Source organism: Aplosporella prunicola (assembly GCF_010093885.1).
Source record: "Aplosporella prunicola CBS 121167 unplaced genomic scaffold K452scaffold_22, whole genome shotgun sequence".
Lineage (NCBI taxonomy): Eukaryota > Fungi > Ascomycota > Dothideomycetes > Botryosphaeriales > Aplosporellaceae > Aplosporella > Aplosporella prunicola.
The window spans coordinates 1-26,956 of record NW_022983550.1 but is presented as its reverse complement, the minus strand read 5'-3'; the positions used below and the strand labels follow the sequence as shown (position 1 = coordinate 26,956).

The 26,956-nt window shown below is 58.1% G+C and overlaps 12 protein-coding genes across 12 annotated transcripts; 6 read left to right on the top strand and 6 right to left on the bottom strand.

Moving 5' to 3' along the window:
* Window positions 1–10: 10 nt before the first annotated feature.
* Window positions 11–1,126, bottom strand: K452DRAFT_276303 (uncharacterized protein; the record flags this gene model as incomplete). The annotated part of the gene is made up of 2 exons (XM_033539268.1): window positions 11–234; window positions 298–1,126. The coding sequence occupies 2 exons, from the start codon at window positions 1,124–1,126 to the stop codon at window positions 11–13; spliced, it is 1,053 nt and encodes a 350-aa protein (XP_033394366.1).
* A 260-nt stretch (window positions 1,127–1,386) lies between these two features.
* Window positions 1,387–5,708, top strand: K452DRAFT_352830 (uncharacterized protein). The gene is made up of 3 exons (XM_033545794.1): window positions 1,387–1,997; window positions 2,054–2,280; window positions 2,330–5,708. Exons 1-3 carry the CDS (start codon window positions 1,574–1,576, stop codon window positions 5,423–5,425), a joined length of 3,747 nt encoding a protein of 1,248 aa, XP_033394365.1. The 5' UTR covers window positions 1,387–1,573; the 3' UTR covers window positions 5,426–5,708.
* A 679-nt stretch (window positions 5,709–6,387) lies between these two features.
* K452DRAFT_311139 (uncharacterized protein) lies at window positions 6,388–8,979 on the bottom strand (the record flags this gene model as incomplete). Its single annotated transcript, XM_033543396.1, has 5 exons — window positions 6,388–6,600; window positions 6,669–7,265; window positions 7,334–7,473; window positions 7,536–8,381; window positions 8,457–8,979. 5 exons carry the CDS (start codon window positions 8,977–8,979, stop codon window positions 6,388–6,390), a joined length of 2,319 nt encoding a protein of 772 aa, XP_033394364.1.
* A 501-nt stretch (window positions 8,980–9,480) lies between these two features.
* K452DRAFT_300748 (uncharacterized protein) lies at window positions 9,481–11,853 on the bottom strand (the record flags this gene model as incomplete). Its single annotated transcript, XM_033542365.1, has 2 exons — window positions 9,481–11,709; window positions 11,761–11,853. The coding sequence occupies 2 exons, from the start codon at window positions 11,851–11,853 to the stop codon at window positions 9,481–9,483; spliced, it is 2,322 nt and encodes a 773-aa protein (XP_033394363.1).
* A 360-nt stretch (window positions 11,854–12,213) lies between these two features.
* On the bottom strand, window positions 12,214–14,743 carry K452DRAFT_290303 (uncharacterized protein). The gene has a single exon (XM_033540980.1). The coding sequence runs from the start codon at window positions 14,508–14,510 to the stop codon at window positions 12,279–12,281; it is 2,232 nt and encodes a 743-aa protein (XP_033394362.1). The 5' UTR covers window positions 14,511–14,743; the 3' UTR covers window positions 12,214–12,278.
* A 312-nt stretch (window positions 14,744–15,055) lies between these two features.
* K452DRAFT_290301 (uncharacterized protein) lies at window positions 15,056–17,423 on the bottom strand. Its single transcript, XM_033540979.1, has 2 exons — window positions 17,034–17,423; window positions 15,056–16,966 (listed from the first exon to the last, which is right to left on the bottom strand). The coding sequence occupies exons 1-2, from the start codon at window positions 17,271–17,273 to the stop codon at window positions 15,116–15,118; spliced, it is 2,091 nt and encodes a 696-aa protein (XP_033394361.1). The 5' UTR covers window positions 17,274–17,423; the 3' UTR covers window positions 15,056–15,115.
* A 525-nt stretch (window positions 17,424–17,948) lies between these two features.
* On the top strand, window positions 17,949–18,424 carry K452DRAFT_290299 (uncharacterized protein). The gene is made up of 2 exons (XM_033540978.1): window positions 17,949–18,219; window positions 18,324–18,424. The coding sequence occupies exon 1, from the start codon at window positions 18,004–18,006 to the stop codon at window positions 18,160–18,162; it is 159 nt and encodes a 52-aa protein (XP_033394360.1). The 5' UTR covers window positions 17,949–18,003; the 3' UTR covers window positions 18,163–18,219; window positions 18,324–18,424.
* A 157-nt stretch (window positions 18,425–18,581) lies between these two features.
* On the top strand, window positions 18,582–20,304 carry K452DRAFT_255380 (uncharacterized protein). Its single transcript, XM_033538355.1, has 4 exons — window positions 18,582–18,777; window positions 18,835–18,878; window positions 19,237–19,488; window positions 19,571–20,304. The coding sequence occupies exons 1-4, from the start codon at window positions 18,691–18,693 to the stop codon at window positions 20,019–20,021; spliced, it is 834 nt and encodes a 277-aa protein (XP_033394359.1). The 5' UTR covers window positions 18,582–18,690; the 3' UTR covers window positions 20,022–20,304.
* Window positions 20,305–21,206: 902 nt separating this feature from the next.
* Window positions 21,207–21,848, top strand: K452DRAFT_233679 (uncharacterized protein; the record flags this gene model as incomplete). The annotated part of the gene is made up of 1 exon (XM_033537321.1): window positions 21,207–21,848. A coding segment is annotated over one exon (642 nt), but the record flags the coding sequence as incomplete, so codon positions are not given.
* Window positions 21,849–22,850: 1,002 nt separating this feature from the next.
* K452DRAFT_290297 (uncharacterized protein) lies at window positions 22,851–23,221 on the top strand (the record flags this gene model as incomplete). Its single annotated transcript, XM_033540977.1, has 1 exon — window positions 22,851–23,221. One exon carries the CDS (start codon window positions 22,854–22,856, stop codon window positions 23,139–23,141), a length of 288 nt encoding a protein of 95 aa, XP_033394357.1. The 3' UTR covers window positions 23,142–23,221.
* Window positions 23,222–24,467: 1,246 nt separating this feature from the next.
* Window positions 24,468–26,411, bottom strand: K452DRAFT_328481 (uncharacterized protein; the record flags this gene model as incomplete). Its single annotated transcript, XM_033544989.1, has 2 exons — window positions 24,468–26,077; window positions 26,387–26,411. 2 exons carry the CDS (start codon window positions 26,409–26,411, stop codon window positions 24,468–24,470), a joined length of 1,635 nt encoding a protein of 544 aa, XP_033394356.1.
* Window positions 26,309–26,956, top strand: K452DRAFT_82506 (uncharacterized protein). Its single transcript, XM_033547193.1, has one exon. It carries the CDS (start codon window positions 26,410–26,412, stop codon window positions 26,824–26,826), a length of 417 nt encoding a protein of 138 aa, XP_033394355.1. The 5' UTR covers window positions 26,309–26,409; the 3' UTR covers window positions 26,827–26,956.

The window sequence follows — 26,956 nt, the reverse complement described above, 5'->3', positions numbered from 1 at the left end:
ACCTTAACACTCAGCGCAAACACAGCAGCGCCCCCTCGCCAAACTCGCGCTCCACGGTCCCCTCAGCCCTCAACATGCCGCCCAACCAGACGCGCGCGCCCTCGACCTCCCTTGCGCCGAACTTGACGAGCACGAAGCCGCGCACTGCCGCTGCGGTCCAGATGACGCTGTCGCGCTGTTCTTGCGCGTGCCGTGCTACGCGTGTGGCTTCTTTACCTACTTTGTCACTACTATCTCCATTACTACCACCGCTACCACCGCCGCCGCCGCTACCCTTACCAACACCAGCACCGGCACCACCACCCTCCCACCCCCGTCCCCCAAGCCTAGGCATCGCTGCAAACTCGTCCATGAAGTACGCGCCGAGAGAGGCGAACAGCCCGCCGCGTATGATCAGCGTGCCGTACACGCCGAGCCCGTCCATCCGGCTGGCGATGCCTCCTGCACTGGTGTCGTGGCTGTGCGGGGCCAGGAGCAGGTTGTCGCGGAGGAGGAGGCGCTTGCGTGTGCTTGCTGCACTCGCATTGCTCGCGCCGAGATACACCTCGTTCCTGCTAGCATAGCCATCAAACCCCCAGGACTCATTTCGCGCGCTCCGGCCCTCGCAGACCCAGTCGCAGACGCAGAGGTTTGCGCTCGCACCACCACCACTGGCACCATCCCCATCGCCAGGCAGCAGCGTGTAAATCTGCTCCTGCGCAAACGCGCTCCCCGCGTACGGCTGCACGGGATCAGGGAGGTAGAGCAGCGCAGCGCCGGGCGCCAGCCGCACGTCCATGCTCTGCGCGCTGCGCCGCGCGCCGGGGAAGACCTTGGTGCTGCCCTGGGTGAGCAGGACGAGCCGGGCGTGCGTGTCGAGCGTTATAGATAGGTTTACGACGTCCCCCGAGACGAGACCGCCGCCGTAGCTTAGGAGGAAGATTGTGTGGACGGTGGTGGGGCTGTCATTGTCGCAGGTGGCATTGGCATTGGTGGCGGTGGTGAGGACGGCGGGCGCGGGCGCTATCAGCTTGAGCGGGTATTGGTAGGAGAGGGTTTGTAGGACGGGGGCGGAGGCGGCGAGGCGGCGGAGGACGATGGCGCCGTGGCCGGGGCGCGAGGTCGAGGGCGCGAAGGGGTTGTTCATGGTGGTGGTGGTTAGTGAGGGTGTCGAGACATGGTTTATGGATGGAGAGGGAGGGGGAGAGTAGGAGGGGGATGGGAGAGGGAGATGAGAGGGGAGGGAAGAGAGAAGACGGGAGAGAGAGTGACTAATTTTGTGGGTTTGGTGTTGGTGATGGATAGGTAGAGATAGCAAGCAAGCAAGAGGTGTTGGGGAGCATTGGCCAATGAGGGCAAGGAAAGCCATCCATCTCCCCCAAGACGCGCTTTCGTCGTCGGTCCGGACATCAACACGGTTCGCTGCGTCGCGCCAGTCGACCGCCGTCCAGGCTGCAAAGTACCGCCCAACCGACGCGTCCGACAATCCCACTTGCCCGCTCGCGTGCGCCAGCTTGCAACTACTCTACCCCCCATCGCACCACCTACTCTACCTACCCCATCAATCAACCAACCAACTGCCCGCCCGCGCATCATGTCCGAACAACCCTCATCCCCCGCCCCCGACGATGCCCCGCGCACCACGCGCCGCAAGTCCGGACGCGTCACGCGCAAGCCCGAAACCATCTACACCTCGAGCGCGACGGCGACCGGCGGCGCGAAGCGCAAACGCGGCGCCGAGCCCGACGACAACGCCGACGAGGGCGCGTCCGACGATGACGACGAGAGCGACGACGAGAGCACCGAGGGCGAACCCGACGAGGAAGAGCTGCGCGAGAGGCGCCGCAGGCGTCGGCAACAGCAGCGCAAGACGCCGCAGAAGAAACCCGCGGCTAAGAAGAGCAAGACCAATGGCGAGGCCTTGAGCCTGGCTATCCGACCCGCCGCCAAGTCGAAGAAGGCCAGAAAGCCGCGGCCCAGCAAGATCGCCGCGGCCGAGGACCAGGGCGGTCTTTACGGTAGGTTGAGCTTGGTCCGCCCGTTTTTTGGCGTCTTTGCTGACTTGCTCTTGCAGCTGAGGTATTTGCCGGCGAGGAAGACTTGGCTGAGGTTGCTGCGAGATGGCTGGCACGCTTCAAAGGGAGCGACGGGACGGAGAGCGCCGAGTCGAAGAATCTCATGGACTTGGTCAATTTTGTACTAAAATGTGCCGGATGCGAGTTCGAGGTGGATGTCCACGACATTGAAGACCCAGACAGCTGCCCAAACAAGCTCACAGACTTGCAAGAGGAGTATCAAGCAGTAGGTCGTGTTGGATTATGCGTAACATGGCTGCGCTGATAATTTGCAGCAAAACATCACCGAGTACCCTCTAATATCCAAAGGCAAAGGCACCGCCAATTTCAGACACAACCTCGTCACCTTCTTCGATTGCCTCATTAGGACCATTGCGGAAACGGAGGACCTCTTCGAGAGCGCCCCGCTCGTTGAGAACATCGAAACCTGGGTCAGCACCATGTCCTCGGCCGCAAATCGCCCGTTCCGCCACACCGCAACGGTTATATCCCTAGCCATTACGAGCGCGCTGTGCAGTGTCGGGAAGAATCTCGCGGACACCAACGCGAGGTTCTTGCGCCAAAGCGAAACGGAGGCGAAGAAGAAGCAGGCCAACAAGTCAAGAGTGGCGGAGTTGGAGAAAAAGGTCAAAAAGGCCGGCCAGCGGCAGGAGAAGCTGGATAACATGATCAAGGACTGGTTTGACATGGTGTTTGTCCACCGCTATCGCGACGTTGACCCGCGCATCAGGGCAGACTGCGTGCAGTCGCTGGTGGACTGGATCATTACGTATCCCGACGTGTTTCTCGACGGCAACCACTTGCGATATCTCGGCTGGGTGCTGTCGGACCCTGCCGCACCTACGCGATTGGAAGTGGTCAAGCAGTTGCAGAAACTGTACAAGGACCATGACAAGCTCGGTGGTCTGAAAACGTTCACCGAGCGGTTCCGGAGCAGGATCGTTGAGATGGCTACGCAGGATGCGGAAGCGAGCGTCCGCGCGGCATCCGTCGAATTGCTGGACATTTGCCGCGACGCGGGTCTTCTAGAGCCCGATGACATTGACTCTGTTGGAAGGCTCATTTTCGATGCTGAACCTCGCGTGCGCAAGGCCGTGGTTCCGTTCTTCGCGGAGACGGTTAACGAAGTCTACATGGGCAGGATTGAAGAGCTCGGCGGCCTAGAGTCACTCGAAGAGTCACTAGCATCTCACGAGGGCGATGACTATGAAGGACCGAGGATCCAATGGCTCAAACATAAGTGCCTGGTCGAAATTCTGCAGAGCTACGACGATCAGGATGAGGATCTACCGAACCAGATCGAGCGAGGTCCAGGCGTGAACAACTACGTGCTCGTCGCGGCGGGGCTTGAGTCTCGGTTCTCAGTCGCTGCTCAGGCATTGTACGACGCGATCCCAGAAATCAAAGAGTGGGAGGTTTTGGCAGGCTACCTGCTTTTCGACCACTCGCAGTCCTCGAGCGGGGCAAACCGCAACGGCACTTCCGACGACCCCGAGACGGCGCTCAAGCAGGATTGCAAGCTCAACGAGAAGGAAGAGGTTGTCTTGCTCGATATTCTTAACGCTGCGGTCAAGCTGCGCCTCACGCATACCGTTGAAACGGGCAAAACCGCGAAGCATAAAAAGACCAAGGCCCAGGTGGAAGAGCAAGAAGAAATACAGGAGACGGCTGCCCGCCATCTGGCTGCTTTGATACCGCGCCTGTTGAACAAGTTTGGCGCCGTTCCGGACGCCGCATCGGCAGTCTTGCGCCTCGAGCACGTTCTCAACCTTGATGTCTTCGAGGAGCTGCGCCAAGACTCCACTACGTACTCTGCTCTCTTGGATGACATCAACAAGCAGTTCCTGACACACGGCAGCGAAGCCGTTCTCGTCGAGGCCAGCCGCGCCCTCCTGCACGCCAAAAGCTACGAGGAACTCGGCGAGATCACAGAAGGCAAGATGCAAGCGCTCTGGGACGACACGGTCAACGCGCTGCACGCGCTCAAAAAGGGCAAGGGGCTCACCGCGCGCGGCAACCTCAGCGAAAACGTCCTCACGGCCATGTCCAACACGGTGCTGCGCATCTCGAAGCTGGCCAGCATATCGGACTGCACGGAAGCGCTGGAAAAGGCGCCGCCAGCGCCGACCGGGCGACAGCGGGGCCGCGCATCGGCGTCGCACCAGCCGAACGTCCTCGCCGTGGACATACTGACGGAGCTGGTGGCGCGCGGCGTGCCGCACGCCGACACGGAGCCCGAGCTCGAGGCGCTCGAGGACGCGGTCGTGGGCAATGCGGCGCGCGCCCTGCTCTTCTACTTCATGTGGAAGGTGCGCGCGTGGGAGAGCGCCATCGCGTCGCACGCCGGCATCGCGGACGACGACGTCGAGGCCGTGGCTCTGCGCCGCGACGCCTTTGTCGCGGGGCTCGAGGCTGTGCTGCGCGCGAGACATGGCGCCGAGGAGCTGCGCGTCGCGGTCGCGGGCGCGCTGCTCGACCTCAGCGTCCTGTTTACGACGCTGCGGCAGGCGAAGCCGCGGAGCAACAATAACAACAACAACGCTGCTGCTGCCGGTGCGGCCGACATGAGCGAAGACTACATGGCGCTAGTCATGGAAGTCGAGCCCGCAACACAGGGCATGCTGCTGCAAGTCCTCGGCGCAGCAGAAACGCTGTACGCGAAGAAGTCGCGGCGACGACTGCGCGACGCTGCGGCCGTGGGCGTGACGGACGAGCCCATCGACGTAGACGAGGACCCGGTATCCTCGTCCTCAGACGACGAAGAGGGCGGCGCCGACGATGTGGACGAGGCGGATGTCCTGCGGCAGCAGGAGGCGCTGCTAGCGGAGCAGCGGCTTTGCGAACTCGCGGGCAAGCTGGTGCTGGCTGTTGTGGCGGGGGTGGTGGACGCTGATGTTGATGTTTCGGGAGAGGGGGAGGGTGCGGGTGATGAAGAGGGCGAGGCGGCGGAGAGAGTGGGCAAGGTCCGCAGGCGCCTCGAGAGGAATAAATCCCGCTTGGGCCCGAACTACAGAGAGGTGGTGGGGTATTTGACCTCCGGTGCTAGCGAAGGCAAGAAAGGCCGCAGGGGGAAGAGCAGGGGCCCTGCCGCTGCGAACACTACTACTGGTGGTGGTGCTGCGGGTGCGGGTGCCAGGGGCAAGCACGCGAAGAGCGAGGCGCTGGTACTTGAGGAGGACGATATTGAGGATGATGAACAGGAGGTGGAAGCTCATGAGGAGGGGGAGCATGAACATGAAGGGGACGACGACGAAGGGGCGAGGCGCCGGGAGTTGGTGGTTGAGGAGGACGAGGTCGTGGATGCGGATGTGGATGCGGATGCTGAAATGAGGGATCAGGAAGCGGACGAGGAGAGCGTGCTGGGTGATTAGCTGGGCGATTAGCTGGGCTGCGCTGCGCGAGTGGGTGGGTGTCTGTGGATGTGGGCGGCGTGGTGTGGTGCGGTTTGTTTGTTTGCTTTGCTTTGCTTTGCTGGCTGGGTTTGAGGGCGCGTTGTGGGCTGCGGATGCGGATGCGGCTGCGTTTTACTGTGTGGCAGTGTGTGTGCTGATAGTCGTGGTCGTGGTCGTAGTACGGAGCAGTAGCAGTAGGTTAGTTGGGTGGGCTAGTCTAGTCTACCCGTTGCTTGTAGGTAGTGACGTACGTTACTTATATTCTATTTTTACTTGATTTGACTTTTATTTGACGCCGTATAAGACTACTTATGAGTGAGTATATCATGCATGCATGCATGCATGCAAGTAAGCAAGTAAGCGAGTAAGCGAGTGAATGAATGATTGAGTGAACGAACAAACCCAAACCAAACCACCGCACAAAAAACCCCACACCAGCAGAAAGAGAAAGAGAGAACAAACATCCTAACACCTACCTACATAATCGCCAAACGGCCTCCCGTAACGTAAATACGTTGCTACAGTATATGTGTGCGTGCGTAGGTAAATATATATATATATGCGTTTTGTGTGAGAGACTAGCCAAGACAAAAGCAAACGAGCAGGATATCCAAAATCCAAAATCCAAAATCCATCCATAAACCAGAAACCGGAATCGAAACAAAGCAGCGACAGGGCTGGGCCATGCGGTACCCACGCAAGCAAGCAAGCGGAAGCAGCTATGTGTGTATGCAAACAAAGACAACGACAACGACAACGACGCCGCCAACAACAGCATCAACATCAACATCAACGTCAACATCAGATATACACCCCCCCCTCCCCTCCACCCATTTTTACCCCTCATTTACCCCTCTTTAAACCCCCCTTCTTTCCCCACCCCTCCCACACACACGCCCCCCTCAAAAGTGTCCCCCTTCATCCCCCGTCGGCCTCCCAACCTACGCGCCACCCCCCAGCACGCCCTCCAGCTCCTCGCCCAGCACCCTCCACCCATCCGCCTGCAACTCGGCGTACTTGACGCGCTCGGCCGTCCAGTCCTGCACCCAGCGCGCGACGTGGAGCTGGCCTTGGCGAGCCCAGCGCAACTCGTCGCGTAGAGCCTGCTTGACGAGGACGGAGCGTGCGTGCGCGGCCACGATGGCTTGTTTGTCCTGCGTTGAAGGTTAGTGGTGTGGTGTGAAAAGGGTAGGAGATATAATGGGGCCAAGGCACAACTCACCCGAACAATACTCTCCTCGACCCGTTCCCTCTCCCCCGGCTTCACAAGCTCGGCCGGCTTCTTCGCCAGCGCATCCAGCTTCCCCTCGGCAGACTTAATCTTCTTCTCCAGCGCGGGGATATTATCTCTATCCAGCCTATCCCTGCGCTCAAACAACTCCCTCAGCGCAACGAGCCCGTCCCGCTGCCTCTTCAGATCTTCCAGCACGCCCTCGTCCCACGCGCGCGCCTCGTCTTCCAACAGGCTCTGCGCGCCGCCCAGCTGCCGCGCCGTCGCGCCCAGCCCCGCGTTCAGGGCTGCGACGTCCGCCGGCTCGGCCGCGTACGTCGCTGCGGACGAGGAGGCGAGCGTTTGCAGCGCGAGCGAGGCGCGCATGTGGTCTGCCGCCATGGCTTCGTTGCGCTTGGCCAGCCGCTCGACGAGCGTGCACAGCGCGATGTACGTCTCAGCGCTCTTTTTGACGCCGGCGCGTACGCGCTCGAAGAGCTCGTTCAGTTGCGGGGAGAGCGCGTCTTCGAGGCCTGGGGGCAGGGTCGTTTGGCCTGCGAATTCGTCTTGCAGGTTTAGTTGCGCTTGCTTGCGCCATGCTGCGAGTTCCTGGGTTGAAGGAGGACGTGTTAGTGGGGTGTGCAGAGCGGGGTTGAAGGGGCAGCACGCCTACTTACCGTTGGCACTGTGAGGAACATGATTACGAGCTGCTCTTGGCTGAGCACGGGATGGCGCACCAGCGCGTTTGCGAAGCGCGCCAGCCCGCGCCGCCGCTTCTCGACAAAGGATGCGTCTGTCGCGATGTAGTTGCCGTTGACTAGGTAGCGGGGCTGTTAGAATCTTGGGACTTCTGCGAGAAGCAGCAGGAATAAAACTCACTCGACACCCTCTTGGGCGGCAGCAGCGGCAGCTGCCGGAACGGATACCGCTTGTGCAGGCAGTCGAGCAACCAGACAAAGTCGCTGTACCGCCGCACGACCTTGGCGTTGCGCCGCACGCTCGTGACCTGGTAGTTGCGGTGCTGGAAGAGGAAGATGCCCTCCTTCTCGGGGATGACGGCGACGGTGACGACCTCGTCGGGCCCCGTCGTCGTGCTCTCCGACAGCGGGTCGCCTCCCAGCACGCGCCCCAAGCCCACCAAATCCGCGTCGGGGCTCGCGGCATTTGCGACGGCGCCGTCTCCGCCCTCGCCGCCTGCTACTGCTGCTGCTGCCATGCCGCTCTCGCCCACCATCACTGCGTTGCCGACCGGCGCGCCAAACACGCCGCTGCTGCTGGTCGTGGTGCCCGCGCCGAAGCCGCCGCCGCCCCACGCAGCGTCCTCGGGCCTGTCGTCAGTTGCGCTGACGGCGCCTGCGGGCCGCGCGTTGACGCTGCCGACGCTGTGGTGCCCATTGGCGCCGCTCAGCGTGGCATTGGCCTGCTCCACGCGGTGCGTGTGGCCCTTGTGCAGGTCGGGGCTGTTCCATGGGTCGGCGTCGAGGCCGAACGACGTCTTGCGCGTCGTCGGGGTGATGGGTGCGTGCTTGAGCGTGCCTGTGGCATCTGCGCCCACCGGTGGCGTCGTAGCCATGCCGGATGGAGGAGGCGGCGGTGCGAGGTAGTCGTTGTTGTTGTTGTTGTTGTTGTCGTCGTCGACGGGCTCGCGCAGGAGCGCCACGTCTAGGTGTGGTTCGGGGAGGTCTGCGGCGGGCAATACGTTAGCTACTTGTTCTTCTTCGTCTTCTTCATGTGATATTCGTCTCCTCAAGCTTCCAAATCAACGCAATCAGCACAGCAGCACTCGAGCACAGCACATACCGTCCCTCCGAGCATCCACGCCATCCAACGAAACATCCTCGCCCTCCCTCGCGAGCCCCACCAGCGCACACAGCACGTTGAACTCGGCCCGCCCCAGCCCGGACTCGAGCCGCCCCTCGGGCACCACCAGATCCAGCACCTGGCGCTGCTCGTCGGGAGCCAGGCCGCTGGCGCTGAGCACGCGGCGCACGCCCGTGAGGCCCGCTCCGCCGCCGAAGCGAGCTCCCGCCGCCATGACGGCCTCGAACGCAGCGCCGTAGCTCGACGGCACGGCCGCGCCCGCCGGCAGCAGCGCCTGCAGGTTACTGGTGCGCTGGCGCGGCGTCGGCAGCGCCCATGGCGACGAGGCTCCCGGATCGTCGTCGTCGGCGAACAGGGTGGTCCCGGCTACGCTGCTGGTCGTCGTGTTGGCCAGGCGCGAGACGGAGCGTGGAGGGGACTCGGAGCCGGCGCTGGCGAGGTCGTCGGCAAAGAGGGCGGAGCGTGGCCTGTCGTTGTCGGGCGAAGTGCCGAAGAGCGACATGGTGGATGATTGGTTGGTTGGTTGGGGGGGGAGGGGAGGTAGGTATGCTTGCCTGTGGTGGTCGTCGCCCGTCGTGGCTACCTGAAACGAGATGCGTGTTGTATGGGGGGGTATTACAATTATGCAAAGAGACGAACCACGCGCCTCAGGGGGGTATCTCTCGAATTCTCACTCGCAGTCTCTCCCACTCTCTCACAAAGTCACTTGGGAGGAAAAAAAGAGGAAAGTGTCGAAGGTTCGAAGAAGAGATGGATGTGTTGTATCTTCTGCTACGCCAGCGATACGCAATGCGAGCTCGGACGCTGCCAGCACGCACACGGGCGGCCCGAGCGCCAAGCTGGCCATGTAAATCCTTGCTGCGAGCGGGTATCGTAGAAAAAACTCCAGATGCTCCAAGTCCAGGTATACCAATGCCAATGCCTCCAATGCCTGTCCAATGCCACTCCGAAAAATGCCTGCCATCGCTTTTGTGAAAACATGGGAAAAAAAAAAAAAAAAACATCACCGCGCTTCCGCTCCTCCACCGCCACTAAATCTATTATCACCGCCTTCAGCCTCGCGCGCCAGCGGACTCGACACTGCCGGCGTAGTGCGCTGCTGCTGTGGCGTCGTCGCCAAGTCGCGACCGCCCATGCCCCACTCTACCTCGCTGTCACCATCACCCTCACCTCGCTCCTCTCGTTGCGACGACCTCGCCGGCGACGATGCCGCCGACACCGATAGCGCCGTCAGCGCGTCCGGCGACCACGCTCTGCCCCCGCGGGGCTGCGCCGGAATCACCGTAATGGGCTGCTGCGCGTCGTTGTTGTTGCTGCGCAGCCGCCCCGCCGCCGTCCGCTCCAGCAGCACCTCACCCACCTCGCCCGCCATCGCGCCCATCCGTCCCTTGACATCCCACCACGCGTAGTTCTGCGCCGCCTGCCGCAGCTCGCGGCGTTCGGGCCTGTCCCCTCCACCAGGTGAGTCTTCGGCTGTTTCCCCCGTCGTCGTGGTAGTAGTAGCAGTAGAGGGAGCAGCGGCGGGCTCGATGATGCGCGCGCCCAGGATCTCCGGCGGCGGCGTGGTTCGTCGCCGTTTGAACGGCCGCGCCAGGGCTCTCCACAGCGCGTTGTTGGCGCGCTCGGGCCCCCCACGTTGCTGCCGCTCCAGATCGGCGGGGCCGTCGTGGTCCTGGGCCTGCTTGGATCTGCTCGGCCCCAGATCGAAGCGGATGTGGTCCGGGCCCTGGCCGGCCGGGGTGGGGGGCTGCTGCTGGCGGGGCGTCGCGTCGGCGACAGAGTGATAGCGCACGGCGTAGACGGTGCTGTCGACGCTCGCCGAGTCCGTTCGGCTCACCGGCGTCGCGATCGGGGCCGGTCGCGCCGGAGTCGCCGTCGTCGGGCTCCCGGGGAAGCCGCGCGTGTCTAACGAGCCCGCTGGCCCCGACCCGCGCCGCGTGTCGCCGTCGGCATTCGAATGCACCGGCCCCAGCGGTATGAAGCGCCCATCTTCGTACTGCTGTTGCTGTTGTTGCTGCTGTCGCATGCGGAACGGCCGCTGCGACACGCCCGAGCCCATGGTGCTGGTGCCCGAGGCGTAGACGCCGCTACCACCCCCGCCGCCGCTCCTCCGATCGTCCCGTAACTGGCGCACGCGCTGCAGCCCCGGCCAATTGATCTCCGCCGACGGGGTGACGTCCAGCATCTCGTCGCCGTCGAAGATCTCCCTCCCCAGAATCCCGTCTTTCTTGTCCTCCCTTTCTAGCGCCTCTATGCGCTCCACCCACTCCCACACAATGACGCTCGCGGCCGCGGCGCCCACCCATCGGAAGTAGTCCCCCCATCCCGCAACAGTGTAATTAGAAATATCCGTGGCAAAGAAGATGATTGGTGTCAGAATGGCAATGACAGACAGTAGAGCGACAAGCGAGATATTGTACATCAGCTTGTGGTAAAAGGCGTAGCGTCGTTTCGTGAGGGCGTAATACAGGACCCACGCCGCATAGAGCATGCTGAGGGCCAGCTCAAAGAGATATGCTAGTGCCGGGATCGCGTCCTTAAAGTGCGCGGGCCGGCCAATGTCGTTTCCCTCGAAGTTGTTGACCGAACTAAAGGCCATGTCCAAGATGATAAGGGCGAACCCGACCCACTTAATGATGACCTTCTCCTTATGGCGCGGGAACAGGCGTATTAGCGTCTGCACCTGGGCCAGCAGCAGGAAGACGTCGGAGATGACGCGCGAAATCTTAATCTCCAGGCCGCCGACGACCTCGCGGCGAATGTCGTCGGCGTCCATGTAGCCGTTCTCGTACTGCTGCTTGGCGACGCGGAACGTGTCGGCCGTGGCGATGGTCATGGACACGGCGACCGTCAGGGCCGCCACCTTCTGCAGCCAGGGCCGCGAGCCCACGCCAATGACCGACGCGCCGCCCGACGCGCCACCGATCATGCCGCGCCGGCCCATCAGGCCCGACCGCCCCCCGGCCCCGCCGACGAAGAAGGTGCGCGGCGTGATGAGCAACATGATGACCAACATCCACGACACGACCGTCGCGGCACCCGTGGCGTACACCTGCGGCGTGACGGACGCATGGAAGGGATCCTGCAAGTCGACAACGTCGGTTATATCGCGGATGGGGCCATCGTAGGCGGTACAGTGCGGCGAGAAGAGGGCGTCAGCGGTGAGGGTGATGGTCGACGAGGGTCCCAGGGTCAGCACGCCGCCCGACGGCAGTGCATAGGGCGTGCAGAGCTGTCGTTCCGGTCAGTTTTGCAGCTGTGGTGGGTTCCGCGCGGTACGTACCATGTCTATAGTGTCAGGCGTCACGGTCGTTGCGCTGGCGGCGGCGGCGTCCGAGTCGTCGTCGTCGTCGTCACGCCGCCGCCGTGTCGGCATGGGGACTGTAGAGGACATATTACGCAGTCGCGACGCGGCATGGCCAATGGTCCGGGCGAGTGGCGATGGCGAGGAGGGGCATTTGGGTGTTGTCGCGAGGGCCTGGGGAATGTTACTCTCCAAGGCTGACGGGCTGGGCGCTGAGGGCTGAGGAGAAGTGGATCGCTGGAGCGATCCGCGTCTCCGGCCTCTTCCGCTGATCAGTGCAACACTCCACCTCGCCCGGACCCACCCCTCTCTTGTCGAACATGCAAGGGCCCGGCCCTGCCAACCTCCAGCACGTGGAGTCGCCCTTTCTTGTCCCGGGGCTGGAAAGCTGCAGATTTTCTTTCGTCGTCGTCTCCTCATCTTCAGCCGTATGCGCACGTGAGCAATTCATTTCCATTTATGTCGGATCGTCCAATCTAATTCAGGCTGAGTGCATGCTACGGCAGCCCATCTGCATCCAACACCCACTCAGGCCGCCCGTACTTCCACTCCCTGAACGGCACCCGCCCAGGCATCTCGGTGCCGTCGCTCAGCCGTAGACGCGGGAAATCGTCCTCGGCCCACACGTACAGCTGCCCGGCCCCCGGGCTCGCGCCGTAGTTCTCCAACAGCGTAAAGTGGTCGGCCGTAGCATCGTGACGCGGGCGACGGCCACCGGGTGCTTGTGTCTGCGGAGAAAAAGTGGCATTGTTAGCGTCGGGCATCCCCAGAAACCAGCGCGCCCATGAGTTTACCCAAAGTGCTATGTTTTCTAGACGGCTGACACCGGCGTTATTGGCGCTGTTGTCTGGTGATTCTTGTTGCGCGGTGGCTTCGTCGCCTGCTGGCGGCGGCAGTTGCTGCTGTTGGTCTTGCTCTTGTGGTGGGATCGCCTTCGCGACGCACCTCTCTTCCACCTTCTGCGCAAGCTCTTCGTTCACCAACACCAGCGCCCCGCTGTGCCATCCAGCAGCCGTGACGCTCAGCGCAAAGTAGGCGCCAAGGCCATCTTCATCGTATTGTTGCAAGTCGGGATGTTTGTCCCAGTCCGATCCTTCCTGCTCAAACCACTCGCTGAGCTCGCCCTGCACGACGGGATCTGTGACTGCCATTCTCATCCTCTCTTTCGCTTCGTTAGGATCTTTGCCTCCAGAGGTCAAGAATCTGATCCACTGTTTCTTCACCGGCTCGAACCATATGGTGCGTCCACGTGTGTAAGCATGCGCCACGAGACCGCCGTCGAGCGTGTTTCCGGTATACCGGATGCCTCTGATGCGGCCTTCGGGGTCACCTTCGCCTCCCAGACCAAAGGCACCGCAGCGTTGCGGCTCCTTACCGTACGAGGTGATTCGGCCGTTGCTGTGAAGAGCATGGAAGTGGTAATCGCCAAAGGCGACTGAGATGACATCCGAGTTCTGAAGAGCCGGGATACGTTTTAGTCCCGAGATTGCAGAGTGGTCTTCCCACGGAGCTTCCCTCGAGGCCCAACAAGCCTCTAGATAATCCTGATTGGAAGTGATGACTTCGTCTCCCCTGAACGCTGCAAACGACTTAAATGAGCCTTGGATATCAATCTTAGCGTTGCTTTTACCGCCAGACTCATCTCGAAGGGCCCTCAACTCAACGACGTCTTCTACAACTGATGCGCTGCTCCAGTCCATCTTGGTTGCAAAAAATCTTCCAATGTCAGTGACGAAGACGACAAAGTGCTCCAAAACGATATAGCTGACGATCTCGCCGACGTTTTCTCCAAGAAGTCGGGATTCCTCGTCGGGCTCGCGAACGTTGCCCTTGGGACGCTGATAGCCAGTCTTAGGAACAGTGGCACGCTCTGTGATTGTCTCTGCGTTTTGAGTCTGCCACAGCAAGATACCAAGCCCCGTGACATACGCAGAGCTCGCACTCCAGCCAGCCACGACTTGGCGCACACGGCCACCCGGCAACGATTCTGAGTCACCAGTGGGAGGTTCTTCAGTATCCACAATCCTGAGATCCGCGAACTTGATGTGCTGCGCTGCAGCATTGCTGTTCATCCAGCACCACACCCTCCCGCTGTCCGCTAGTCCAAGGACATGGGATCTACCCGCAGAGAATTGCTGGATGGTGGTGGCAGCACTGGGGCTGTTCTCATGGGGAGACGGATACCTAAGCGGCTTGAGAGTGCCATCTCCAAGCTGCGAGAACCTCAGACCGTCCATCACTCCCACGGAATACAGCACTCCCTTAGCGGTCAGCAGCGTAGTGGACCACCCACCGCATTGCAGATCCGCAATGACGCCGAGCTCACGTGTACCGTCCACCTCAACCGGGGTCGAAGCGTTGAGGTTCTGGTAGCGTGGCCGCGAGGGAACCATCCGTGGATGGCGGATATCGGAGAGCTGGTGCACGCTATGGCCCAGGCATCCATGGGTGTTGCTCCCCCAGGTGAAGATGCGGCTTTGGGTGAGCAGACGCTTGTAGAGCCGGCGCCAGCGCTGGGCATCAGTTTGGATGACGGGTTGGTTGGGGACACGGAACGTCGTCTGGGTAGCGTGCCGCCAGTAGCCGGCATCGAGACGAAGGATGGGGTCGTAGAGAGCCTTGCATGTGCTACATAAGGATAGGAAGCTTGGCGCGTCGAGATAGGGCACGATGAGCAGCAAAATGTCGAGCGGGAGATTGGTAAATGAGGTAGGGGTTTGTTCGGCCATGCTGTGTTACGGTGGGGGGTGGAGGAATGGACAGATTTAGAAAAGATTGCGAGATGGATGCGTCGAAGGTCGGTTGTTGTTGCCTGCCCGTCCTGGGTCCGTGCCAGCAGATGCAATGACGTAGCTAGACCACACACGTGATGCGCTGGGGTCCGGTGCTCTGGCGGGAGTGCTAGCCTCGAAGAGATGCGTCTTCAGTTGTCTTTGCGTTCGCGGGTTGAGAGGTGTACGGTAAGTGGCTGGCAGTTGATGAAACCTCGAGTCCTTCCTCGTCTCGTGCGTTGTGCCCGCCCCGGCGATCTGCGGGTGGGGCGGCCCGGCCCGTATCCAACCAGTGCTTGGTTCTAACCTCTAACAACTTCTCCAGAGGCATTCTCTTACATTCTAGTTCCCAATCAACTGCTCGTTTGCTGTCCCCCAAAATAATGGTTCTGGTCACGAAAACTATTGTCACGCCGTCTTCAAAATCATGGCAGGAGGAAGAGTTGACCACTTTTCTCAATGCAGCAAAACTAAGCCAGAAATGAAGAAGCTGATTTGACAGGCACAGACGAGGAAACTACGATTGAGTCCATCTATCTAGGAGAAACATGGTCTATCCATCTCTAATTCATCCTTGCCCACTCCCGATACCAATCCAAGCACTCCGAATTCGCCACCGCCGCCGAAGTCTTAACATTAAACCCACACAAGATCTGCTTCACGGCCGCCTCGACCTTCTTCCCATTAACCGTAACCGGGATATCCGGGCACGCATCCACCTTCGCAGGGACATGTCGCGCGCTCAACGCGCCCCTCACCGCCGCCTTAATCGCATCGACCAGGTGTGCGCCAAACGCCACACCCTCAGCCATCTTCACAAACAGCACAACCGACTCGTCCGTATCCGTCTCGCGCCTCCGCCCCACGCATAGCGCGTCAGCGACTTGTTCTGGGAACCTCTGAAGCAGCACGTTGTAGATCTCCGCACTGCCGAAGCGCACGCCCGCGGGCTTCAGCACGCCGTCACTGCGCCCCAGCATGATTAGCCCGCTCGTGCGCGGGTTGATCCGCACGAAGTCGCCATGGTGCCACACTGGCGCGCCGCTAGTGTACTGTGCGAAGTAGCTTTTGCGGTACTTTGTCTCACCATCCACACCCCAAAACTGCACCGGTTGGCATGGGAACGATTTCACGCAGACGAGATCGCCAGCTTCGCCTGTGTCGCTGATGTCGTTGCCCTGGTAGTCCCAGGCGCGGATAGCCATGCCTAGTCCGACGACTTGGATCTCGCCGGAGTATACGGGCGTGAGGGGGCAGGGCGCCCCGAACAGGGAGATGATGTCTGTGCCGCCGGTGATGCTGCCGAGGTTGATGGTAGATGGGAAGGCCTCGTAGACGTATTCGAAAGTGGACGGTGCGAGGGGAGACCCCGTGCTGTAGATTGCTTCGAGAGTCTTTAAAGAGAGCCCTTCTAGTGGTCTGACGTTCTTCTGCTCAAGCACTGAGAGATATTTGGCTGAAGTGCCGAAGTGCGTTATCCCAACCTCGTCTATCAGGCGCGGCATGGCAAGGTCGTCCGGAACGGATGTGCCGGGCTCGCTCGAAGACATGTAGCGGAAGGGAGAGCCGTCGTATAGGACCAATGTGGCACCAGTGGCGAGACCTGAGATCATCCAGTGCCACATCATCCACGTACAGGTGGTGTAGTAGAAAAGGCGAGAGCCAGGGCCTATCGAGCAGTGAAGGACATGCTCCTTCTTGTGCTGGATCAGAGTACCTATCGCACCATGAACGATACATTTTGGCGCGCCAGTCGTTCCGCTACTGTAGAGGATATAGACCGGATGGTCGGGCGGCAGTTGCTTGAATGTAAGCTCAGAACTCCTACCACCAGAAACACCCGCCACCGTAAACTCAGCATATGAGCACGCCTTCCCTCCCGGGACCTTAACAGCAGCCAAATCGACCTCCACACCAGCAACAGTAGGCAGCACAACCACAGCGCGCAAGCTTGGCAACGCCGCCGCAATCTCCACCAGCTTTGGCAACACAGGATGGGCACGGCCATTATAAAACGCCGCGTTATCAGCAAACAGCAGCACGGGCTCGATCTGCGTCAAGCGCTCCAGCACAGCATGCACGCCGGTGTCGGGGCTCACGGCCGTCCACAGCGCGCCCAGCGACGCAGCAGCCAGCATCGCGACGAGCGCGCCCGCGTGGTTCGCAACGTAGCCGGCTACGCGGTCGCCCGGCTGCACCCCCGCGGACTGCATGCCTTGCTGGCAGTGCTGCACCCGTGCCCGCAAGGAGCCCCAGGTTACGCTTTCCCGCCCGGTTTCGGTGGCGCTGATTAAGGCCACGCTGGCCGGGTCGATAGTCACGCCTGCTGGGAATAGCAGGTTTTCTGCGAAGTTGAGGGTCGCGCCGCGAAAGAAAGGGGGGCGCGGGAACATGGGGGCGCGGGCGTCAACGGCCTGTGCGCGCTGTTAGCTGGTTGTTTGCGTGCGTGAGATGGCATGGAGGGAAGTGGGTGGTGTTGACCTCTTGGAACAGCTGAGATGCTTTGATCCCGACGAAGTGCCACACTTCGCTCCAGAACGCGTCTATGTGCTCTATGCTCCAGGCGTGCAGCTCCTTGTAGGTCTGCAGCTGCAAGCCGTACTTCTGGTTGATGTGCTGCAGGAACGCCCACATCTTGGTGGAGCGCGGAGAGGGGTGCTTCCATAGCTTGCGCGGCTCGGCAGACACGCTATTGGTGCCGTTTGCGGTTTGGGCGTCCATCTATTCTGTATTTTATTTGTTTGGCGTGGTCGGTGGTGTTGTGGGAAGCGTGAGGAAGGGTTGATTGCCTCGGCACGTGGGGCAATGCGGGTCCCCACATTTCAACCCCGCGATTGGGATTCCGGCAACGTAGCCGGGTCGCGGACTCGTGATATATCGATTGGTCACGACAACATCCGGGTCGCTTTGCTTTGGTTCGGTGCACGATTAGTTTCAGTAAATTTCCTTTGTGTATGCTAAAATTCGGATACGTTATCCATGTTTTGTTTTACTTGGTAACTGCAGCGTGGACCGTTGCAGTGATGCTAAAGCCCCACATGTTAAGTACATAAATATGTGAGCGAACTACCTATAGGGCTGAGGCTGGGACTTTTTCCCCTGGTACGAAGGATTTATAACTATTAAAGTTGCGCCCTCGGGTCAAGATCGAGATCAAGAATCCAATCACTTAGCAAGGACGGCTTAGGACGCTCCATTGGATTTGACGGCTACACGGTTCCAGAACCATTTCAGGAACGCCTCACGCGCACCTGATCAACCCTGCCGGTACGACTAGACCTCAAAGTCATCAAATCAGGTGCGGAATTCCGATAGTAGTAACATAAGATACCCATTACTACCAGAGCATAGTAATAATCCACACCAAAGCCAAAAGAGAGTGATGTTCGGCTTTGCTTTTTTTTTTTTTTTTTTTTTATCTTTTGAACGCCTTTGTCTATCGACTCCGTACATGTCTTGTGATTACGGCGTTTCCCCCAAGAGAAATCCATTCCAATCTTTCCGTGGTAACTTCCAGATGTGTTTCCGGAAGATGGGTTGTATCAACCTCATTTGCCTCGTCCTGTTGAAAGTGAGTGCTGGTAAAGTTGTTACTGTTAGTGCTGTGTAAATTATTTGATATTACTTAACGAGCTATGGCGAAAGACCAGCAAAACATGGAAATAGTCTATACGTATGAAGAGTAAGTATTTGCTCCCAATCCAAACATTTGACGTAACGTAACTCATGTATGTCTAAGATCTGTCAAGTGTCATAAGAGATCTTACTTACTCCATTGATATATGATTGGTCGCGAGAGAAGTTATGGCGCCTAAGAGACCACCAGGGTTATGCTCCGTCGTGTGTGTGTACTTGATGCTATCCACGTTGCCTACCTAGATGAACCGATTCCCACGTGTCCCCTCGTGCCCCTTTATCATCAGTGGAGAAGGAACGACGTGTCCGGGTAAGACAACAGCAAGCCATGCGATTCGGCTATCTTATCGTCATGCTTGGCAGCGTTCGTGCGTCACCGCTGCCGCCATCTCTCACCTGGTCGATGAGAGTCTGACGCGCCAGATTAGACGAGTAACGAAGACTTCTTTTCCTTCGCTTTCTGTATTCAGCATCCCGTCGCTCCCCACGCGCACGCCTCACAATGCCGCCCGCCTACACCCAATCCCAAAAGTCCGCCATCCAGCAAGTCGTCAACTTCACCAACTGTGACCGGACGACCGCTGCGAGGGTGAGTGAGCCGCGTCCGTCCCGTATAGCTGGTTGCCGTCGCTGACACCCTGAGCAGATTCTCAAGTCGGCCAACTGGAATGCCGAACAAGCGATCAACGGGTATGTACAGCATTTCCCGCCGTGAAGCCCCTCGCCTCTGCCCCACTCCTCCGATGCGACTATGCCCGTAGCCGTAGACATGGACCATACGGCTGGAGAAATGCCTAGGCGGTGAGGCTCAGCGCCTTTAACATATTAAGGCACTTTTCACATGGTAGTCCTTGAGAGGCAGTGGCCAAGGTGGTGCCTTCTTGATCTGTCGAATCACGCCAAAAGATGCCGCCCACGACAACACCACTGCTTCTTCTCCAACCCCAAACCACCACCCCACAACCCCTCCTTCCCTGCCCACCATGCCTCGTCGCAAAGCTGAAGACTGCATGCCCGTCAAAGCTAAAAAGAGACGCGTCGTCGACAGGTACTTCAACTCTGCCGCTAGCGCAGCGCCCACGAAACCGCTAGAGGCAAACCTCAACAAGCTCTTCGATAAATACCTCGACAACCCGGCTGAGAAGGACACAATCGGCATAGAAGGCACCATGCAGTACCTCGAGGCGCTCGACGTTCCGCTTGACGACATCACGTCGTTCGCCGTGCTTGAGGTGGTGCAGAGCCCGACCATGGGTGAGATGACAAGGAAGGGATTTGTCGAGGGATGGACTGCGAGAGGGTAAGCTCTACCATTGAAGGGTTCCTTTGCTTCTCTGCGCCTCGGATGCCGTACGAGCTGTATTCTGACCCTCACCTCACAGAGTCGACACCATCGATAAGCAAAAGGCCGCCATCGCCCAACTGCGCCCTGCTCTTTCCGATCCCTCGTCTCGCGCCCCCATGAAGAAGGTCTACAAGCACACGTTCATTCTCGGTCGGCCACAAGGCCAGAAGGCCATCCCACTTGACCAAGCCATCGAGTATTGGCGTCTTCTCTTCTCTCCCGCGGGCCTGAACTGGGCCAGCGGCAGCACGCCCTGGTTGGACTGGTGGATCGAGTTCCTCGAGAGCAAGTGGAAGCGCACCGTCAACAAGGACATGTGGGACCAGCTGTTCAACTTCGCGGAGCAAAGCCTGAAGGACGAGAGCCTGAATTTCTGGAGTGAAGACGGCGCGTGGCCCGGCGTCATCGACGAGTTCGTCGAGTGGGTCAGGACGGACAAGGGTAGAGGCAAGAAGGAGGGCGGCGACGAGGACATGGAAGACTATTGAGATGGTTGTTGCGCGCCAGGCATGGACAGGGCTGAAGTGAAGTGAAGTGAAGCGAATGGGGGTTCAAGTGCCGGTAGAAGACTTCTATTGAGCACGTTACGAGGGACACGGCTGCTATACCCATAAGAGATGCACACTATGGTTTGCGCAGAAGGGCGCGAGAGCGGCTAAGCAGGACTCTTCGCAGGGACGGCGGCGGCGGCGGCAATAGCACACGAGGGGCGGCTTATGGCGGGACGAGACGAGACGAAGTAATTGCTAGGCTGGAGGATCCAGAGGCAGCATATTCTGGTGTCTTAGGTCGGGCGGTTGCGCATCGAATCGAGTGGGATGGGATAGCATGACTGGGGAGTAGCTCATTCAATGCAGAGTTACTGTGCTATGCTATGTTATGCTATTGCTCTGAGGTCTTGAGCTGGCGGGTGGATGTGTTTGATGTGGGATGAGTGGGTGCCTAGTATGGGCTTGGGGTATGTACTTATTACATGGGAGGGATTGTGGGCGGTCGTGGTGCGTGTGGGCTAATTGGTGGCAGTGTCTCTTGGTGGTGGGGTTGGTTGGTTGCGGCTTCTGCATCGGACACTTGCACCTCCCCACTACTACCGCCTTCTTTCGCTGCCCCGCTTTTCCCTAGGCTTTATCAGTCTTGTCTACATAACCTTTTTCTTCAGCCTTGTGTATCCGGCCCTTCCACTTTTGCTAGGTTGCTACATTCGGTATTGGTTCAGAGTTGCTGACCCTTGTCGTCCAGCTGATCACAAGGATATTGTGGCGTTGAAGCCATGCATGGCATCGGATTACAGGTCAGAATGCTGCTTACTGGTGTTTTAGTATTTGAAGCCCCGCCTCCCCGGTGTTCTGGGGATCTGGGATCCTCTCGTCTACTTCCTTGTTCACTTCCTTGGTCAATCTTCGATTCTTTACTTTTCTGGTATCTCCACTCTTGTGAGATATTACTCGGGACATCACCCTATCAGTTTAAGACGGTTGCCTTCCCCGGATAAGGCACACCACGGGAGGACGACCTTGTCGAATTCCAATTAGCCTGGGGAAGGGCCAGAGTTTTCAGCAATATTCGCAACCTATCAAATCGATCAATAGTAACCGCCAAGAAACACCGCCAAGCAACAAGACTATTGTAGAGAAGTCAGTTTAGGAAACTTGGAAACAAGAAGCAGCGCACCAATGAAACCCAAGGTCCGATCCTCGTGGAAATACCACTACAAATGTCTTCCCGATGAACGCAAGAGTTTTCGACTTCTCAAGCTATTACCTGGCAAAGGCGAAGACCCCATACGATGCGAGCTTTCGATCGAAGACGTCGACAATGCTCCACCTTATGAAGCAATATCCTACACCTGGGGAGAGCCAGCAGATAAAATCAGCGTCCTCTGCCATGGAAAGCACACTATAGTCGCAATCCACCTGCGCGATGCACTCCGAAGACTGAGGCATGAAAATGCTAGCCGAACCCTTTGGGCAGACGCTATATGTATCAACCAAGGCGACAAGAAAGAGCGTGGACATCAAGTTCAAATTATGGGGCCTATATTTGAACGCGCCCAAAGGGTCCTCGTATGGCTTGGCCTGGGCACAGACTTCGATTCAGGTGCTGCCTTTGAACTTGTGAGGTCACTGTATCCCATATTCGATGCTCTTAGATATCCTTCTCCTAATGTCGAACCGCCTGACCTCGAAGCACACGTCGCATGTGTCGCACAATCACAGTGGGAGGCTTTTGGAGAGCTTCTTTGTTGTCCATGGTTTACACGCGTCTGGATCCTCCAAGAGATTGGCCTTGCTTCTGAAGCTCTAGTGTTCTGTGGCGAACACTGGATAAGCTGGTCAGATCTCATAATTGTGTGTGATCAGATATACTTGAGATGCAGCAAGATCAGAAGGGCTTACAAACTTTATCTTACCAATGTTATAAATATTATGGACCTTTCCTTCAAATCCGATACTGAGGAAGACATCCGATTTATCCTCTACACCGCCAGCAACTCTGACTGTTCCGACGACCGAGACAGAATGTATGCACTGTTAGGGCATGCAGCATTCAAACAGTTCTGTATCGACTCTCGTAAATCCCAGTTCATTGTGGTCGATTATTCATTACCGTTTTTGGACTTCTGCTTCAATGTTGCTGCAGCATTACTAGAACTGGATAACCCCCTAAATTTTCTATCAATCGTTTCTCATACAGAGGACTCGATTCAAGCACCCGAACGCACGTCTTGGGCTCCCCAATGGGATATACCTAACTGGAATTCCTTGTTCCATTATAGATTTTACAGCGTTTCCAGATCTATGGCTGAGCACCTATCCCTCTATGACCGTGTTCTAAAAGTTGAAGGCCTATTAATTGACTCTGTCATTTTCTATTCTGAAAAACTACGTTATTGGGATATAGAAGGGCCTCTGCTCACTAAGACGAACACTCTCAATCTACTGAAGAAGTTGTGGGAAGATCTTAAGAACATGTACCCGGTATCCTGGTCCACCGAGTCTGAAAAAGAGCATGTTTTTGAGAAGTTCTGCATGACACTCAATGTAGGAGGTGCAGTAAGAGGGAAAACAGGCACGCATTCCTTAAATATCCGAGACCGCATGGCAGATTGCCTAGCATATTTCGACAAGGCTGGAATTGAACTTTCCTCGGAAACCAGATTCAACCATCAGTTTGAAGGTGGCGATAGCTTTCGATTCCTTGAAACCAGTCTCGGGTATTCGCATCACCGGTGCTTTTTCGTCACGGAGAAAGGGCACTTCGGGGTGGGACCGACAGTAATGATACCAAACGACAAAGTCTGCGTTCTCTTCGGAGCAAGTATGCCTAGCATACTCAGACCACAAGAGAACGGCGACTACCGATTCTGTGGTCAATGCTACGTTCACGGCATCATGTATGGAGAGGTCATCGACATGTGGGAACGAGGAGAGCTGGGCGAACAGGAGACGTTCAGGCTTGTGTGGTTTCGTTTTGTCATGGGGAGGGAAGTCTTTGATCTGCCTTCAAGAAATGGAGTGAGGAGTTTGGTAGAGTTTGGAGCTTTCTGGCGTTTTATATGGTTTATTGTTGTTTGTACGTCAAGTCCGTCTTCGGCATTTTCGTTTTAAGAAACTTGTGATGTTAGTATTCTGATACATCAAAGGATTTGATTGAGGTTATGTCAGTGACAATATTTAAGGCATAGGAAAAATTGCTCATCCTACATGATAACATATCTGTAAAACTTTATAACATCCTTCTACCTTTAGATAATTTACATCCCTGTACCTTTATAAGTACCTTTATACCCTTCGAATATCTATTACCGTATCCTTATAGAATTCTCTAGTACTTCTCTATATTTCCACCAGTATACTCTCTTAAATACTATTAAATCTTATATCTTTTTCCTTCTATATAGTTATATAGCACCTCCTAACCGTAGCGTAATAGCCTATTATAACTACCTAAGGAATACTCGGTAGCCGAGATATTATAGGTTTGGTTTTACTCAATAGTTAGTATATAGTTAAGACGTAGTAAATTATCTAGGCTAATACTTAAGCGTCCCGCTACGGAGCAGTATATACGTTTTGACTTCCGTTTAACAACAAAACCAACAAACATTTAAAACAAACACCCAACACTCAAACCCAACACCCAACCCAACACCAACCAGCCCGCACCAACGAACCTCATCCCTGTCCATACATGCCAGACACAATCTACAAACCTGAAACCCATGGCTACGTACCTAGGTACGTTAAAGACGCCCTAACTACCTAACTACTACGAAATAGTTACCTTCCGGGGTTTCGTATTAAGGGGGATAGGGGGAGAAGAGAGGCGAGGTAAGGTAAGGTAGGGTGGGGTTTTGTTTGTTTGGTTGTTTAGGTGGGTGGGTAGGTGGGTGAATGCGTGGCTGGCTGGATGGCTGGCTGTGAGGACTAGGACTAGGACGAGGACTAGCTACTATATATCGCACAGAACGACGGACTGCGGTTGCGTTGGTTACAGTATATAGTAAGCAACAGCACCGACTTTCTTTCTTTCTTTCTTTCTTTCTTCAACCACCACGTGAAGAAATGCGTTATTACCTAATACACCACACCCATCCAGCTGTACGGAACATCAAACATCTCTTGCTTCCACTTCCACATACATCTGCTCTTCCCCTCCCCTTACAAGCCTACGCAACACAGCATACAAACATAGCCCGCCCATCCCCTCGCCCACTAATGTGTGTGATATGAATATGAATATGAATATGATATAGGAAAGAAGCAAGAATCGACCGGTTTTCCCTCACTCTCTTCTTCTTGCAAAATGAACCAGTAAGCCAGGCACACTACCTACTGTACGCCGCAAACACCGCCGGAACCCAACACCGAAGATGTTCTTTTTCCTTCCCTCTCATCCTCCCTTCACCCCCTACCCCCTACACCCAACCCGCCCTACGCGCCCTTTCGCGCAAACCGCGCCAACGCCGGTCCATACGCCGCCCTCTCGCGCTCCAACCCCGCCTTCTCGCGCTTATTCTGCTCCTTATACGCCTGCTGCACACGCAGCCTCTTCTCATCAATGACGTTCTTCTGGCCGCGCTTGCGCAAATACTTCCTGAGCGCACTATTCTTGCCCCTGCCCTTCTGCTTCAGCTTCTCGACGGGATCCTCCGGCTTAGCATCCAGATCGCGATCGCGCTTACGCGTCTCCGCCGACGCCAGGTCGATGTTACCCACGAAGTTGGGGTCGAGCGATATCATTTCGGGCTTGAGCTTCTGCAGCAGCGAGTGCACCTCGGCTTCTTGGCGCTGCTTGGTCGTCTCGTAGGGGTTTGCGACGAGGGCGTCGAAGTTGGGCTCGCCGGCGCCGGGGACCAGGAGCGAGCTGAAGCCCTTGTCGTGGCCGACGCCGAGGACGTCCTCGTACGGGCACCAGCGCGCGCGCGCGACGTGCTGCCCCTCGCCGCCCCAGGCCATGTACGGGGCCTGGACTTTTTGCTGCGCGATTTCTTGGTCGGACAGCGATTTGCTGAACAGGTCTTTCCAGATGCTGAGCTGCGTGCCCCAGCCCACGGCCGTGAGGTTGCGGTCGGAGATGGCGACCGAGGCGCCCGGCTGCCGCAGGAAGTAGTCGTGCACGGGGCGAAACATGCGGATGTCCCACACGGCCATCTTCGCGTCCTGCCCCGAAGTCACCATGTAGCGGCCCTCGCGGTCCATGGCGATGCTGCGCACGGGGCCGCGGTGCGCCAGCACCTTCACCAGCGCCTCGCTGCTGTTGGGCGACCACAGCGTCACCTGCCCGTTCTGGTGCCCGACGTGCAGCACCGCGTTGTGCGGGTTCTGGGCCAGCGCGGTGGGCGCGCCCTGCCGCGTGGGAAGCTCCATGACCATGTCGCCCGTCGACGTGTCCGTCCACTTGAGGTATCCGGCATTGCCGACGCTGGCGAGCAGGAAGTGGTAGGGCAGGAACTCGAGAAAGGTGGGGTCGACGTGCTTGGCCAGCTTGTGGATCTCGACGCCCTGCGCGTCGTAGATGTAGACGGCGCGCGCCTGCGCCACGGCAAAGAACTGCTCGTTGTGCAGCCACTTGGCATCGCGCACCGTCTCGCCGAGCTGGAGCTCGCAGCCGGGCGTGCCGTCGCGCCAGTCGCGCACCGTGGCGACGTGCCCCTTGCGGCCCGCGAGCAGCAAGCCGCGCCCATTGCGCGTGTACTCCGCGACGTAGGGCCCCATGCCCTCGAGGCGCAGCTCGAAGCCCTTCTTGGCCGTCTCGACCGCCACGCCCGCCTGGATCTCGCGCTGCCGCACCTTGTACGTGCGCTCCAGCTCCCCCTCCGCCTCCAGGTACCCGCTGCCCTGCTCGAGCAGAATCTCCGCGTCCGCCGCCTTCACCGCCGCGTCCCGCGCCTTCTGCTCCTCCCGCTTCACCGCCGCCCGCAGCTTCTTGTCCTTCATGTTGCGCGTGCGGATCTTCTGCTCTGCGCCCCGCCCATACGTGCGCTGCGCCGCCTGTAGGCGCGCGGCGGCGGCGGCGGCCTCATTGTCGTGCGTAGACGGTGCTGCGGAAGTCGGTGCCCGCCTCGTGAGCTGTTTATGTTGGTTGTCGGCGGAGTGGTCGTCGAGCGAAGGAGCGGCGCGGCGCGCGTCAGCCGCTTTGGCGGGAATTGTCGTGGTGCTAGGCGAAGTCATGGTGCGTACCTAGGTAGTAACGTCGCGGAGACCTTACGGAGGCGGGTCAAAAAAGTTGGTTTGCGGCTCCGCGGCCGCGGCGATAAGGGTCCGCTAGCGGCTTGGCGGCGCGGCTATCGCACTGCGGCGCTACCCGGAGCGCTGCTCTTCGTTGTTGCCCCTCCTCTGCCGCCACGTACGCTTGCTTGCTCCAGTGATAGCCATGGCACGGTGCATGACAGGTTGCAGGGTAGTCCGTCATGATCCTCTGCCTGCTGTCATCGTCTTGATCCTCGTGCCTCCACTGAGTGCCGCGCCGTCCCGTCCCGCCCGCCCCGCCAGGGACCACACTCCATCACATCAGCGGGGTGAGATTCTTCTCATCTCCACCCAACCTATCACACACTCATCATCATCCATTACCCCTCCATTCCCTTATGTTGGCTTACGTTATATCATATTTTTTCTCGACTTAATCTTTACAATTACATATTTGTTTGTTTGTGTCTCTGTTTGCGTATGTGTCTGTGTTCGTTTTTTGTTGTCGCAACAACAACATCAACACCAACATCAACATGTTGAAACATCCACAGCAACAACAGCAGCAGCCGCCCAGAAGCAGACGACGAAAGACGTGTGACGAAAGCTCTCATAACGAGAGGAAGAAAAAAAAGGAAAAAAAGGGTCAGGAGTTAGAAAAAAAAATAGGGGTGCGCCACCCGCCATCCCCACTGCTTATCTATTCTGGTTCCATGCCGCGCAGCAGAGCG